The sequence below is a fragment of the Triticum urartu genome, chromosome 4A (assembly GCF_056163025.1).
Source record: "Triticum urartu cultivar PI428250 chromosome 4A, HENAU_Tu73, whole genome shotgun sequence".
NCBI classification, from domain to species: Eukaryota; Viridiplantae; Streptophyta; class Magnoliopsida; order Poales; family Poaceae; genus Triticum; species Triticum urartu.
This window is the reverse complement of record NC_141876.1, coordinates 599,360,796-599,377,400: the sequence shown is the minus strand read 5'-3', so window position 1 is coordinate 599,377,400 and position 16,605 is coordinate 599,360,796. Positions and strand designations below refer to the sequence as shown.

The window sequence follows — 16,605 nt, the reverse complement described above, 5'->3', positions numbered from 1 at the left end:
TCTTGTAGCTTGGTGGCAGTGATTGGAGAATTCTGTCAATGACGCAATCATCTGGAAGATTAACTCCCAATTGAATCAAGTGATTATTATACCCAGACATTTTGAGTACATGCTCACTAACAGAACTGTTCTCCTCCATCTTGCAGCTATAGAACTTATTGGAGACTTCATATCTCTCAATCCGGGCATTTGCTTGAAATATTAACTTCAACTCCTGGAACATCTCATATGCTCCATGACGTTCAAAACGTCGTTGAAGTCCCGATTCTAAGACGTAAAGCATGGCACACTGAACTATCGAGTAGTCATCAGCTTTGCTCTGCCAGACGTTCATAACATCCGGCGTTGCTCCTGCAGCAGGCCTGGCACCCAGCGGTGCTTCCAGGACATAATTCTTCTGTGCAGCAATGAGGATAATCCTCAAGTTATGGACCCAGTCCGTGTAATTGCTACCATCATCTTTCAACTTTGCTTTCTCAAGGAACGCATTAAAATTCAACGGAACAACAGCACGAGCCATCTATCTACAAACAAGCATAAACGAGCAAGATACTTATCAGGTACTAAGTTTCATGATAAATTTAAGTTCAGTTAATTTACTTAAAGAACTCCCACTTAGATAGACATCCCTCTAATCCTCTAAGTGATTACGTGATCCAAATCAACTAAACCATGTCCGATCATCACGTGAGATGGAGTAGTTTCATTGGTGAACATCATTATGTTGATCATATCTACTATATGATTCACGCTCGACCTTTCGGTCTCCGTGTTCCGAGGCCATATCTGTATATGCTTGGCTCGTCAAGTATAACCTGAGTATTCCGCGTGTGCAACTGTTTTGCACCCGTTGAATTTGAACGTAGAACCTATCACACCCGATCATCACGTGGTGTCTCAGCACGAAGAACTTTCACAACGGTGCATACTCAGGGAGAACACTTCTTGATAATTAGTGAGAGATCATCTTATAATGCTACCGTCAATCAAAGCAAGATAAGATGCATAAAAGATAAACATCACATGCAATCAATATAAGTGATATGATATGGCCATCATCATCTTGTGCTTGTGATCTCCATCTTCGAAGCACCGTCGTGATCACCATCGTCACCGGCGTGACACCTTGATCTCCATCGTAGCATCGTTGTCATCTTGCCAAGCTTGTGCTTCCACGACTATCGCTACCGTTTAGTGATAAAGTAAAGCATTACATCGTGATTGCATTGCATACAATAAAGCGACAACCATATGGCTCCTGCCAGTTGCCGATAACTCGGTTACAAAACATGATCATCTCATACAATAAAAATCAGCATCATGTCTTGACCATATCACATCACAACATGCCCTGCAAAAACAAGTTAGACGTCCTCTACTTTGTTGTTGCAAGTTTTACGTGGCTGCTACGGGCTTAAGCAAGAACCAATCTTACCTACGCATCAAAACCACAACGATAGTTTGTCAAGTTGGTGCTGTTTTAACCTTCGCAAGGACCGGGCGTAGCCACACTCAGTTCAACTAAAGTTGGAGAAACTGTCACCCACAAGCCACCTCTGTGCAAAGCACGTCGGGAGAACCGGTCTCGCGTAAGCGTACGCGTAATGTCGGTCTGGGCCGCTTCATCCAACAATACCGCCGAACCAAAGTATGACATGCTGGTAAGCAGTATGACTTATATCGCCCACAACTCACTTGTGTTCTACTCGTGCATATAACATCAACATATAAAACCTAGGCTCGGATGCCACTGTTGGGTAACGTAGTAATTTCAAAATTTTCCTACGCACACGCAAGATCATGTGACGCATAGCAACGAGCGGGGGGAGTGTAATCTACATACCTAGTAGATCGACAACGGAAGCGTTTGGTTGATGTAGTCGTACGTCTTCACGATCCGACCGATCAAGCACCGAAACTACGGCACCTCCGAGTTCTAGCACACGTACAGCTCGATGACGATCCCCGGACTCCGATCCAGCAAAGTGTCGGGGAAGAGTTCCGTCAGCACGACGGCGTGGTGACGATCTTGATGTACTACTGCAGCAGGGCTTCGCCTAAACTCCGCTACAATATTATCGAGGACTATGGTGGCTGGGGGCGCCGCACACGGCTAAGGAAAAGATCACGTGGATCAACTTGTGTGTGTCTGGGGTGCCCCTGCCTCCGTATATAAAGGACTAAAGGGGGGAGGCTGGCCGGCCAAGGAGGGCGCGCCAGGAGAGTCCTACTCCCTCTAGGAGTAGGATCCCCCCCCCAATCCTAGTTGGAATAGGATTCGCGGAGGGGGGAAAAGAGAGAGAGGGGCCGGCCCCCTCTCCTTGTCCTATTCGGACCAAGGGAGGGGAGGGGCGCGCGGCCCATGAGGGGCTGCCTCTTCTCTTTTCCACTAAGGCCCATCATGGCCCATATAGCTCCCGGGGGTTCCGGTAACCTCCCGGTACTCCGGTAAAATCCCGATTTCACCCGGAACACTTCCGATATCCAAACATAGGCTTCCAATATATCAATCTTTATGTCTCGACCATTTCGAGACTCCTCGTCTTGTCCGTGATCACATCCGGGACTCCGAACAACCTTCGGTACATCAAAATGCATAAACTCATAATATAATTGTCATCGTAACCTTAAGCGTGCGGACCCTACGGGTTCGAGAACAATGTAGACATGACCGAGACACGTCTCCGGTCAATAACCAATAGCGAGACCTGGATGCCCATATTGGCTCCTACATATTCTATGAAGATCTTTATCGGTCAGACCGCATAACAACATACATTGTTCCCTTTGTCATCGGTATGTTACTTGCCCGAGATTCGATCGTCGGTATTCCAATACCTAGTTCAATCTCGTTGCCGGTAAGTCTCTTTACTCGTTCTGTAATACATCATCCCGCAACTAACTCATTTAGTTGCAATGCTTGCAAGGCTTAAGTGATGTGCATTACCGAGAGGGCCCAGAGATACCTCTCCGACAATCGGAGTGACAAAACCTAATCTCGAAATACGCCAACCCAACATGTACCTTTGGAGACACCTGTAGTACTCCTTTATAATCACCCAGGTACGTTGTGACGTTTGGTAGTACCCAAAGTGTTCCTCCGGTAAACGGGAGTTGCATAATCTCATAGTTATAGGAACATGTATAAGTCATGAAGAAAGCAATAGCAACATACTAAACGATCGGGTGCTAAGCTAATGGAATGGGTCATGTCAATTAGATCATTCTCTTAATGATGTGATCCCGTTAATCAAATAACAACTCATTGTTCATGGTTAGGAAACACAACAATCTTTGATTAATGAGCTAGTCAAGTAGAGGCATACTAGTGACACTTTATTTGTCTATGTATTCACACATGTATTATGTTTCCGGTTAATACAATTCTAGCATGAATAATAAACATTTATCATGATTATAAGGAAATAAATAATAACTTTATTATTGCCTCTAGGGCATATTTCCTTCATTTATCACTTAGGGTGGCTCGGTGTCGACCAATCTTAAATGAACCATTTTTGTCACTTAGTGTGGCTAGGCGTCGCCCAACCCCTAAGTGAAGCAAATTTGTCACTTAGGGTGGTTCGGCGTCGAGCAACCCCTAAGTGAAGCAAATTTGTCACCTAGGGTGGCTCGGCGTCGACCAACCCCTAAGTGAAGCAAATTTGTCACTTAGGGTGGCTCGGCGTCGACCAACCCCTAAGTGAAGCAAATTTGTCACTTAGGGTGGCTCGGCGTCGACCAACCCCTAAGTGAAGCAAATTTATCACTTAGGGTGTCTCGGCGTCGACCAACCCCTAAGTGAAGAAAATTTATCATTTAGGGTGGCTCGGCGTCGACCAACCCCTAAGTGAAGCAAATTTGTCACCTAGGATGGCTCGGCGTCGACCAACCCCTAAGTGAAGCAAATTTGTCACCTAGGGTGGCTCGGCGTCGACCAACCCCTAAGTGAAGCAAATTTATCACTTAGGGTGGCTCGGCGTCGACCAACCCCTAAGTGAAGCAAATTTATCACTTAGGGTGTCTCGGCGTTGACCAACCCCTAAGTGAAGCAAATTTATCACTTAGGGTGTCTCGGCGTCGACCAACCTTAATTCAACAGATTGACAGCTTAGTTCACAGCTTAGTTCACAGCTTAGCCAAGCTAAACCCATTACATGCCATGCCATACTTCACAGCTTAGTTCAACAGGTTCAAATTTAGCACACATTACAAGCCATAGTTCAATGCTTCATAGTGGCATAGTGCCAATGCTTCATAGTTCAACAGATTACAGACGCGAGCCGACCAAGTCGTCTCGACCAGACGGCGCCGTTTGCCGTCCGTTATGCCACGTAGGGGGAAACCGGGCCCCATCTGTCGGAAACGCACTCAAACGAAGCAAATTGGTCGATCAGTGCACACTGCAAAAATTTTACTGAATGTGCGGTGTTTTTTGCAAATGATTAGCGACCTTGTGGTTTTCTGCAATCGATGCCCCAAATGTGGTGGTTTTTTTGCAATTCACTCTATAAGTGAAGAGCAAACCGACAAAAATGACATGTGGGTTGACAATCGACGTCGGATAGTTGACCTTGTGACAAAATTGGCTAATGACCTATCCAAAATTGTCTCGGGCTGGCTTATAACCATAAAAGGCAAACCGACAAAAATAACACGTGGGTTGACAATCGACGTCGGATAGTTGATCTTGTGACAGAATCAACTAATGACCTATCCAAAATTGTCTCGGGCTGGCTTATAACCAAAATAGGCAAACCGACCAAAATAACACGTCAATTGACAATTAACATATGTGCGAAGTTCATGACACAATTAACCAATGACCTCCCTGGAGTTGTTTTGCATTGGCTTATCAAGATACAAACGAATACAATATTAAAGAACAAGAGATGCTCCCTCCGATCTGAACTAATTGACGCAGTTAATTTGGATCGAAGGAAGTAGGTAATATAACACATATGAAAAAGAAAAATGATAAACATCTGAATAATGCAAAAGCGTCCGCAGCTACTTCTCTCATATTTTTTGCTAGTGGCAGGCCATATATCAGGTAGGGCACAGGAGTATGCGTGAGAGAGAGAGGGAGTCCTTGAAGAATGTGTAATCCATCGCCCATGATAGACCCTAGGTTTAGTGGGTGATTATTCAAAGGATTTTCACAGGATTTTTTTGCCTACGCAACAAACTTTTGTCGCGGATTCAAACCCGTCGGCGTGTGCAACTTATAGGGGCCTTTTCGATTCACAAAATCCTAAAAACTCAGGAATAGAAAAACACATAGAATTGTAATATCATTATCATTTAAATGATATAGTATTTGGGGTTGTTTGACTGCATCGTAAGAAAAACAAAAGGATTTTTCAAAAAGGTTTGAGTGGATGCTAGAAATTCCATGGAAAGTAATACAAAGAAATCCTTAGAAAAAAATTCCCATATGAATCAATCCTATGAATCAAACAACCAACATATGGAAAAAAATCTAATGAATTCTAATCCTCCAAATTCCTATGAAAATCCTTTGAATCGGCTTCTTTGATTAGTTTAGTTGTGCTAGCTAGGAGGCTCATCGGCCGTCTCTCTCGCTTGTAGGACACTACTCTTGTGCTATGAACCCGGCTCGAAAGATGCACCGAATGAAGAGAAGACCGTGAAATCTTGGGGCTTGGGAAGGGTTTATGCTTTGTATGGAGAAAGAGGTCATGGAATTGCTTACTCAAAATTTATCTCAAGACCTGATAACTAGAAACTATGAATTTTTAGCCCTAAAAACAGTTGTAACAGCTGCATGAGGTCACGAAAAAACACGGGTATGCACCCATATTTTGCTTACAATGAGGCATATTTAGGTCCAATCTACCAGAAGATCCATCCAACCCAAGACTGGAGCAGAAAAGCCAACCACATGAATGGGAAGTTTAACCTCCGCGCTGGTCGATTCCGTCCGCCATCGTCTAACATCCACGCGGTCACCCCGAGCCCCGCCGTGGCCCCAACGACCCCCACTTGAGCTTGCCATTGCCTAGCCGATTCCGGTTGTCGTCGCTTAGGCATGGTCGTCGTCAAGCTTGAACTGGAGTCAACGCGCACTTGGCCTGTAATGACCGACGCACCGCGCTTGGGCCAGGTCATGCGGTCGAACTTGGCCATCGCCCCGGCTCCTAACACTGTTCCTCAACCTCCGTCGACCGAAAGCAATCTCGGTACCCGTGAGGTGTTCAAGGAATTCCCCAAAGGGTTTTTATTTTTATTTTTTACTCATTTCCTGATTGAATATGATGTAGTTGTAGTATGTTGCATAATATAATAGTTGAAATGTGTAATTTTACATTGAATTTTAATTTGCCATGAACCTGAAACCAACAACCAAAGATCTATTCGACATATCTAGGCCAAAGGATGCAAGCATCACACGTCGTTAAATAGAGATCAGAGTGCTAAACAACAAATACGACACATGTGCTAGTAACTAACGTCGTCGCAAAATTCATGGCTAATTCGACCGCTGCTTGCTAAAACAAGCAAACTAAAACAACAAAAGGCAACTGATATAACACTAAAATGATAAAACAACCGAAGAATATAAGAGAACTGCTTGGGTATTTTGCTACATAGTATTGTGATGATGGTCCTAAAATGGTTACACTGTTAATTAGTGGAGTTATGCGGTTTGTTTTGGAAAGCACTTGTTGGAACATCAACAATGCTATATAAACGTGTGCATTTGTCTCGTCGAGGTTTTAAGAAGCGTGAGCCTAAAAACGCAAGCCTAAAGCCACCCGAACCCCAGATAACCAAACAATGCAACTTTCATATTTTAAAATTTTATTCAATTATTTTAGGAGCATATATAAACGCATTATTACTGTTATAACCAGCATTTTTTTCGAGTAACTGCATCCTTTATTAAAATCAGACATTCATAGGAATACATATTATGTCGGGCAGAACAGAAAGCCACACATGGTGCCGGAATGGAAGGGAAGAGGATGCCTTAGCGGGAATGAGCCTCCTCATTGAACTCTCTCTTCTCATGAATGAACTTGACATCTTGAAAAGTTTAGAGGTATTTTGTGCTTGTAGACGGGCTAACCATCGGGCTTCAGGCTTGGGCCGGGCTGCACAGGCCCAAGTTTAATGCTGTCATCATCATTGTGCTTTTTCACTAGTATGTAGAGAGACGATCGACCTTGAAATAACAATAATACTACATCTACGAAAGGTGCTACCTAGGCCTACTTAACCTTCCATAAAATTCCTTTCTCCCCCCTTATTTTAACCGGTGTGGGCCCCAGCTGCTAATCCTGGCCCAATTAACAAATCCCACATCAGCTTTTACGTAAGATCTGAACGCAAGCTTACCTATGTCTAGCATTGCTCTTGAAATAATCTGTCTCTGACTCACTGTAATCAGGGCTGTGTTGTGTCTAATCATACAGTGTTGGACAAGGATTAATCGTACTATTAGCAAGGTTGTTGAAATAATCTGCCTCTGACTCACTGTAATCAGGGCGGTGCCAGGACCCACAAGGTCAGCTATCTGCAACACCTGCCCCGGACGTAATCCACCCGCAGGTCCCCGCGGGCCCACGCGTTTTCGGTGCCGCCGTGGGGCCCGCGCCCGCCCATTTCCATTCCCACCCGAACCCGGCGTAGACACTTGCAGACCCGGTCCACGCCGCAAGCAACGGCCGGAAGCCCCTCGCCCATCCCCACACCGCACCCGGAAATCCGCTCCGCCCACCCACAGACAGCTGCGCCCCACCACCACGCGGTGCCCACACGTCACGCAGGGCACCGCGGCCCACCGCGGGTGAACACGCGGGGCGGCCGCTACCGGCCAAAACCGGCCACCTGGTTCGGCGCGCCACCAGGTCGGTTCAAGCAAAGATTAGCACCCGGCTCACCGACGCGCGGGCCACGGGGCCGCTGGTCCCCACGCGTCATTGGGTGGAGTGGGCCGGTTTCCCCGTTTCCGTTGGCGGTGGATGGGCGCGGGGTCGGCGTGGGCCGCGCTGTTAGGGGCAGCCGTGTAATTAGCGACGCTCCCACACCGGTAACGGACGGCGGCTTTTGCTTAGGCGGGCGGCAGCGGGGAGGGGGAGGGGGAAGCGAAGCGAGGCTGCTGCTCTGCTCTGCCCTGCCCACCGCCCTCTCTGCTCTCTCCGTCCCGTTCCCCTCCATCCCCTTGGATTTCAGGCGAGGCGGCCGGAGCGAGCTAGCGCGCGGGCGGGAGTGCGGCGTGCTGCTGCTGCTGCTGCTGCTGGTGGTCGCCGCGGCCGGCGCGCAGGTAAGCGAACAGCTCCGCCCCTCCTGCTCCTCCGCCTGGTTAGTTAGTTGGTTCGCTGGCTCCTCGGCCTCGAGATGTCTGGGGCTACTATGGTTTTGGTTTTGCTAGCGGCTGCACGGGGCGCGGCCCGCGGGGTCGACGGGGAGGAGCGGGGATTCGTCGCCCAGGCGAGCGCCTGGGCTCGTCCTGTTCTGTTTCCGAAAAGGGGAAATAATCACTGGGGTCGGCGCCGCTTGCTCGCGATTAATCCCCAGGCCGTTTGGCTCAATCCGCGACGAGTTGGGGGTGATTTGGGGCGGTCTGTGCGAAGAGGAAGACGCTTATAGTTCGCGCGGTGCGACTGATGTTTCCGTTTCGATCGGCTGGTTGTTTGCTCCTTCCTAAATTAGTATAGTTTAGTACTACTACTTCTCCTTATGTTAGCTGCTGGATGTGGAGTGCGTGTGGTTGGTGCCGCGCATTCATCAGTAGTAGTATGCGTTTTTGGCCAATTAGAGCGTGTGGTGCAGTGAGGGTAGCTTATGTGTAAGGTTTCCATTTGTGTGCTATTTCATTTTCAACCCCTTGTCGTTTTCGCACCATCGAATGGTGCATGTGGAAATTGGATTTGGAGGAATTGGGGATGTGGGGGATTGTAGATGGTGGGTTCCTAGACCAGCCTGGAACTGGAAGCGCCTGAGTATACCCACCTTTTGTTTTGTTTTTTGCACACAACATAATTGAACTCTATATTTTGTACGTGCTGGCTGGTTGTTCCTTAAATCAGTAGTAAGTAGTACTGCGTGCTTAAGCTGCTGGATTTTAAATGCGTGTCATTGGTACCGTGCATTCATCAGCAGTAGTAGGTGTTCTTGGCAATTAGAGTGCGCGGCTCAGTAAAGCGCAGCTTAATATATGCGTTGTATAGTTTGTGTGGCAGTTGGAGGAATTGGGGTTCTGGGATTGTAGTGGGTGGGTTCCTAGACCATCTAGAAGCTACTGAATATATCCACCTTTTGTTTTTGGGCACAGGGTATAACTGAACTCTAGATTTTGTACGGATTTGATGCTTCGTTAGAAATGTAATTTTTGTGTGTAATGAAATGGCTTGTGCCCCAAACTTTATATAGGCTAACTCTTTTGTTTTGTGCATTTGGTGCATGGATTGAAGTGGCCAGGAGACAGTATGAGGCATTGGCTTTGTTGCAATGGCCGGAGCGGTGACGACGACGACAGACATGAGGTGGAACATTCCAAAGCTCAGGGGAATAAGATAGACGGTTCGTTCATGTACTTGTGTGTTTAAACATTATTTGGTTCACTCTGCATTATGGATGCAAACTGAATAACAATTGTATCCCTGTGGTTTTAGATGTGAATTCGAATGCTAGTTAGGACTTAGCACATACTCAGACCAGGTGTATGTGCCATCAAATATTAGGTAGAAATGTACTTCAAGCTGTGCCCATGAACGGTTGTGCAAACCATTCTTAGATTCTTTTGAAGGGCGGGCCCTGATTCGTGAAATGTTCTTGCTATGTGTCTAACAATGAATAAATTGGTCTACCATGCCTCCACAGCATAATAAGCTCAATTTTGTAGTATTTTGGAACTGCTCGAACAGCGGTAACCATCTTGTGTAAGCACAACGGTTCTCAGGAAGAAGAATTGACATACCCAAAAATGTATAACAGATAAAAAAGAGAATAAAGCTAGATATGGTTAAAACCTGAAAGTAAATACTTGCGAAGAAAGTGTGGAAGGCCAAGACAATAGTTGAAAATGGAAATAAAAATAGAAGAAAGAAAAGAATAGGGCCCAACCGGGTTCGAACCGGTGACCTATTGATCTGCAGTCAATTGCTCTACCACTGAGCTATGGACCCATTTCTGTCCTTACATTTGACCCTAAATGAATAATTTCACAAGCAAATATTAATTGGTTCACTCTTTATTGTCAATGCAAATTGAATATCAATTTGTATCCTTGCAGATTTAGATATGGATTAGAGTGCTAGTTAGGAACTCTCACACACTCATATCAGCTGTATATGCCATCATAAATTAGGTAAACATACTTCAACTTGTGCTCATGGATTGCCAGTTCCAGCTTTTATGTAAGATGCTTTTTTTGGGTTATGCCATTCTTAGATTCTTTTGAAGGGACCTAATTGGAGAAATGTCCTTGTACGTGTCTTAAAATGCGTATATCAGTCTATCACGCTCCACAGAATATACAATACATAATTGTCTTAATTTGAAGTAATTGAGAACTGTTTCAATAGCGGTTAACCATCTAATGTAAGCATAACAGTTCTCACAAAGAAGAATCGACATGACAAAAAATGCATAACGGATGAAAAGGGAACTATTTGAATAGCGGTGTCCATTTACTGTAAGCATAACAGTCTCACAAAGAAGAATCGACATGACAAAAAATGCAAAACGGATGAAAAGGGAAGTAATTGAGAACTATTTGATTAGCGGTGACCATCTAATGTAAGCATAACAGTTCTCACAAAGAAGAATCGACATGACAAAAATGCATAACGGATGAGAAGGGAATAAAGCTAGATATGGTTAAAACTTGAAAGTGAATACTGTGACGCAAGTGTGGAAGGCCAACACCGTGGTTGACAAAGAAATAAAATTAGAAAAAGAAAACAATAGGGCCCAACCGGGTTCGAACCGGTGACCTATTGATCTGCAGTCAATTGCTCTAACAACAGCAAAAGCAGTGGGTCCATGCACAGTGGTAGAGCTACCACTGCGTTATGGACCTGCTGCTGTGGTTGTTGTTGGTTATACATATATGTGGAACCATCTATGAGCTGTGTGTATCAATATTGGGTGGTAATGGCCTCTGTCATATTCGAGTCCCTTGTTGCGTATTTTCACTCATATGCCTTATAATGTATTCTGTAGCAATCTGTTTGGGAAAACGGTTTCAAATATATATGTTATTGCTTGTTGCATCTTTTTTCCTTTTGCTGACATGATTTTTATGCTGAGTCCTCAGTGATTGCATTTTTATGTCTTTCATCAGGCAAGCAAAAATCTTCGAAACCTGCTGATCAACCTGAGCCAGATATTTCCCCTCCTACAATTGATGTCCCAGAACTGTCATTTGAGGACTTGAAAGAAAAGACTGACAATTTTGGATCGAGTTCTCTGATTGGTGAAGGTTCATACGGACGAGTATATCATGCTACCATGGATGATGGCAGGCAAGCGGCTATTAAGAAATTTGATGCATCTGAAAATGAGCCTAACGATGAATTTTTGAAACAGGTGAATATGTGTTGCCTATTTAGTTTATTTAATCTTAACTTTCTGAATGTTATACCTCGTGCATTGATGATAGTACCAAAGGAATTAAGCTCTATAGTTTTATTTTTATAACTCCAGGTCTCACTTGTATCAAGGCTAAAACATGAAAATCTTGTGGAGATGCTGGGCTACTATGTGGAGGGCAACTATCGTATACTGGCATATGAATTTGCAACAATGGGTTCTCTTCACGATGTTCTGCATGGTAAGACTTGAGAACCTAGTGTCTTTAACATGTGGCATACTCATGAAACTATTCTTAAGGGCAACAAGTTCAGTTATGATGGACCTGCATCTATTTCTCTATAAACAGGAAGAAAAGGAGTTCAAGGTGCGCAGCCTGGCCCTGTGCTTGACTGGATGCAGAGAGTCAAAATTGCTATCGAGGCGGCAAAAGGTATAGAGTACCTACATGAGAAGGTTCAGCCTTCAATCATCCATCGGGACATCAGATCAAGCAATGTGCTTCTGTTTGAGGACTTCAAGGCGAAAATTGCAGACTTCAACCTCTTAAATCAAGCTCCTGATATGGCAGCACGTCTCCATTCGACTCGTGTATTAGGGACATTTGGATATCATGCGCCAGAGTAATTGTCTAATTCATACTAATACATTTTTGCATGTTGTTCAATACCTTGCATTAACATAACTCAACTACAGTTGTTCCAGCGCACAAGTCTTGAAAAAGTTAGATATAATAAATTTTATTGCAAAAGTAAGTATTCATATGGTTTTAGTTCATAATGATGTCAACGTGGTAGGGCCCATCTTTAAATGACAGCTGCTTACGCGTCAAAAAAATGACAGCTGCTTCGAAAGGTTTAATATGCTGTTTGGATGAAGTAACTTTTAGACTGTCCTTGTCACCACATTTTGCTATCGTACGCGTTTTATGTTCAGCTGGTTGATTCCTATTGACTTCAACCCACTTTTTGTGTACGAATGCCCTACTGACGGTTCTCGTAAGTTGTAACTGCTTAAGTAGCCAGCATAAACCACATTTGTGGTGCTCCTGATATAGCAATAGATTCATGGGGTTGACATTCAATAGACATGACCGGAACAAGCTTAAGTGCCATGACCTGCATACTATCATAGCCAAAGTAACCCTGTCGTGGATGTGGTGGCGCATCATGGCAGGGAAGCATTCATGTTTCACGCACACAACAAATAAACACTGCAGCATAGTTCTGGGAACCTGCTGACCAAATAAGAATGGACCAAATGTAGTGGATTAAAGAACTTCCTGATTTGAACCCCATGATGTACACCTGTATCAATAGAGTGGACGCCCAAACCGCTGCACGCTACCATTCTCTGTGGCAAATGTTGGAATTGAAAGTAGTAGTGTATGCCGTAGTCACCGGGAATATGGTGCACGGCATGGCACATATCCTCTAGAATCTATCTTAAAACCGTTATTGTGCTGCAACTCGACTTGGGGTGATGAATCTGATTACCATGATATGTGCCAGTAAACTGATGCTCACTATTTTTGTCCATTTTTTACTCGCGTAATACATTACAATTTGCACATCTAGTACATTTTTCTCTTCTTCACAAGGATAAATGAAAACTACTTGTATGACTTTTGAGCATTCAATTTCGTACTATCACCTGGTCTTTAGAACCAACCGTTGGACTTGAGAACCTCCACATAATTGCATATCCAAAAAGAACACTAGTAAATCTGGCTTTAATGTGTCGAGCGAGTAGGATATGTGGAGTTTTAGACTGGTAATCATGTTTTACATTGATAACCATTAGCCCCAACTGTCATATTTTCGTGTGAGACTAATATCGTTTGATATAATATTTAATTGTCTAGATGTGTAAAATTTATTCGCCATTATATGGTCGTTTGGATATCAACTTATGAACTTCCAACTATACGGTGGTTGGCTTCTGCTGATATTTAGGCATGCAGCCTTTCTCTGCTAACTAATGTTCCTATATAGCGGCACTGATATTGCGTATTTGGGATAAAAACAACAACACACTTATTTTAGGATAAATATGTCATACTAAGGAAAATGGCTGACTTTTGGAGATTGTATTTCTGTCTTTGGGCATCGCCTAGCACGCCGTCGGACATCTGCTTTCCCAGTTCGCACACGACAAAATATGGCTTGTCAGCATGTAGTGTACATTTTTGGACATTCTGCAGAACATCATTAATTTGCCAAATAGGTGTGTGCGTCATCTAAGCGACCGAAAACCTTGTGGTGGACTACATAAGCCTAGTTAAGCGGTAGCCTTTTATTCCAGACCTAGTTAATCCTATATTTTCAGGATATTTGTCTCAATCCACAAAGTTAACATTTCCGGCAACAATTTGATATTTGCTTTCCGGTGCCTACAAGAAACAAAATATGTTTACTGATTGATTTTGTTTGCACTTCTGACTGGAAGGAAACCGGTCAAACAAGAAACACGACGAACTGCAATTTTTGTGTTTTGCCTGGACGATGTTGGTTTATCTGTTCATAATGATTATATTCTCAGTATTACCCTGCGTAAACTAATCGTGAAGTTACCAAGGACTGGCCCTAAGAAATATTCTAGTGAGATCAATAACTTATATGGCAGCCACTATATCTTTATCTAGTCAGATTAACATTGTAACAAAAGGCGTACTTTTATTCTTGGCATGTGTTGCGGAAATATTTGTAGCCCTGCTTTTCATGCATTTCTTCTCTAATTTGATGCTCATGTTTGTTGCAGATATGCTATGACTGGCCAGCTGACACAGAAGAGTGACGTCTACAGCTTTGGCGTGGTTCTTCTTGAACTTCTGACTGGAAGGAAACCAGTCGATCACACAATGCCTCGGGGGCAGCAAAGTTTAGTCACTTGGGTATGTTATTTTGTTAGCATACTGTTACTGTGTTTGCTTATTTCCCTGTTACTCTAGTGAATTTCCCCTTGTCTACTATGATATATATCAAGTGCGTAAAACTGAAGCTGTAAAAGTTATAAAGAAATGCTGGGAAAAGAGAGGCTTAAGAGCAAGCAGCTTGTTGCAAGTTCAGAATTATAAATCTTAACAGTACAGCAACTATCTGACTGGATACCCTCATTTGCACACTGATTTATGTTTTCTAAAAGTTAGCTTGGCTATAAGTTGTTCGGGATGTGAATTTACATTTAACTCACTAGTGTACTTGTACAGTAACAGCTCAGTCCAGTTGAGTACTTCAATCAGTTAGTGTCTGAAGTCTGAACACCAGACCTAACAGGAAATTAGATGATAACACACATTTTCTGTCTAGAATTTTGGATTTTTGTAAGTCTGAACACCAGACCTAGCAGGAAATCGGGTGGTAACCATCATCTACGCACACTTTCTGTCTAGAATTTTGGGATTTTCTATTGCCTATTATTTGCTGGTTCCAGTTGGTAATTAGTGAGCAATTGGCACTGATCGATAGCAATCTGGTTGTGCAATGTTTCTCTCCAGGCTACTCCAAGATTGAGTGAAGATAAGGTGAAGCAATGCGTGGATCCTCGGTTGAAGGGAGAATATCCTCCAAAGGGAGTTGCTAAGGTATGTCTATCTCATCCACTTTGTTTATATGGTATTCTCCATTGTTCCGCAATTATTTGTATCGGTGAACCATGGGGTCGCTGGTGCTTACCCCCTTGCATTCTCAACCTGCAGCTTGGTGCGGTGGCAGCTCTGTGCGTGCAGTATGAAGCAGAGTTCAGGCCCAACATGAGCATCGTCGTCAAGGCGCTCTCTCCTCTGCTACAACAAAGAGCAGCAGCTCCGGCAGCCTCGGAGCTGGCCCCGGCACCCGGGGCTTAGGAGGTGCTGGATCATGAGACTTCCCAGCGCTTACTAGCCCGAAATGGCACACCTGGTGTGATTTGCGAGCGGTTTGTAGATTTGTTTTGCGGGATTCTTCAGTCGGATACATAATATTTTCTCTGCCAGTCTGTTGCCACCCTAGGGATTTTCCTGCTGTTTGAGATTTGTGCTGTACATTTGTCTGTTATATAGGTGGTCAGTGGTTATCTGTGCTCTTTTTATTGGAAGTGCATATCGGAAATGTCAAAAACTCGAGGCGTCTTTTGGAACTAGATTAAATGCAACATGCTCATAACTTCTTTATTTGGTGCTCCGTGTGGTCACCCGTGCTAGTATCTAGAATCAGTTTGGCTAATTCACATCTAAATGTTTTTGAAGGATGTCACATCTAAGCTTCCGCAAATAACGCAGCAACAAGGAACAAAAAAAACTGGAACAAAAAAAATAGACCATAAACATAGTGGACATCAGGTAAAATGTGACATAGATTGGCAGAACTATGTCACATATAGATGTGTCCTAAATAGAGCCATCTAGAATCTTGATAGAATCTCAGCAATGTCAATTTTTTCGCATCTAATCTCAAGATGGATGGCATGATGGGAAATTCGGAACCGGCCGTCCAAACACTTATAGCTTTTGAGTGGGGAACAATTCTTTTGATTCAAAAAACTTGGAGATACACCTCGACAAAAGGAAGGGTGGCATGGCATATAGCTCGACAGCTCGTGAGTACAGAAAAAGAAAGTGGGAGCACCTACTCATCAGGTGCCTGAAAAGAGTGTTTGCATTAGTCACTTTGTTTCCCGTCCGTTAGATCGAAATCCAACAGTCCACATCCCCCCTTCCTCAAGCATGACTCGTTCACGTTCTTCCTCACGTAGCTGCCCTTTGACCCAGCCCTAACCGTTTGCTATCGCCGCCCCGGTCATCCCTCTACCCGCCAACCCCCCGTACCTCCCTCCCCATTAAGTTTTTTTCTTGCCTCTACCTGGGACGTACAACGGCTCGCTGTTGCTTGCATTGTCGTCCTCGGCTCCGACAAGGTCCCGGCTCAGCCTCGGTGTGGTTGACGCTTGTCACTGCCGCTCCTCACGTCATCCCCACCTTTGACCTCATGCAAAGCGGAAATCGACTCACACGGGAAAAAAATCAGGCACCTAACAGTTAACAAACCAAAAAAAAAACACGTCATC

At 44.3% G+C, this 16,605-nt stretch overlaps 2 protein-coding genes and 1 non-coding gene across 3 annotated transcripts in view; 2 read left to right on the top strand and 1 right to left on the bottom strand.

Moving 5' to 3' along the window:
* LOC147977113 (uncharacterized) overlaps positions 1 to 9,272 on the top strand; it is a 33,145-nt gene extending 23,873 nt beyond the window's left edge. The window contains exons 3-4 of the mRNA XM_087521067.1: positions 7,576 to 8,290; positions 9,210 to 9,272. Coding sequence (XP_087377193.1) covers positions 7,576 to 8,290; positions 9,210 to 9,272 — 778 coding nt within the window. The remainder of the gene's footprint in view (positions 1 to 7,575; positions 8,291 to 9,209) is intronic.
* LOC125530812 (protein CYTOSOLIC ABA RECEPTOR KINASE 7) lies at positions 8,043 to 15,712 on the top strand. Its single transcript, XM_048695223.2, has 8 exons — positions 8,043 to 8,290; positions 9,441 to 9,549; positions 11,315 to 11,559; positions 11,677 to 11,803; positions 11,912 to 12,185; positions 14,323 to 14,455; positions 15,059 to 15,145; positions 15,260 to 15,712. Exons 2-8 carry the CDS (start codon positions 9,456 to 9,458, stop codon positions 15,404 to 15,406), a joined length of 1,107 nt encoding a protein of 368 aa, XP_048551180.1. The 5' UTR covers positions 8,043 to 8,290; positions 9,441 to 9,455; the 3' UTR covers positions 15,407 to 15,712.
* Positions 10,083 to 10,154, bottom strand: TRNAC-GCA (transfer RNA cysteine (anticodon GCA)). Its single transcript has one exon. It is a non-coding gene; the product is annotated as a tRNA-Cys (tRNA).
* Positions 15,713 to 16,605: the final 893 nt, after the last annotated feature.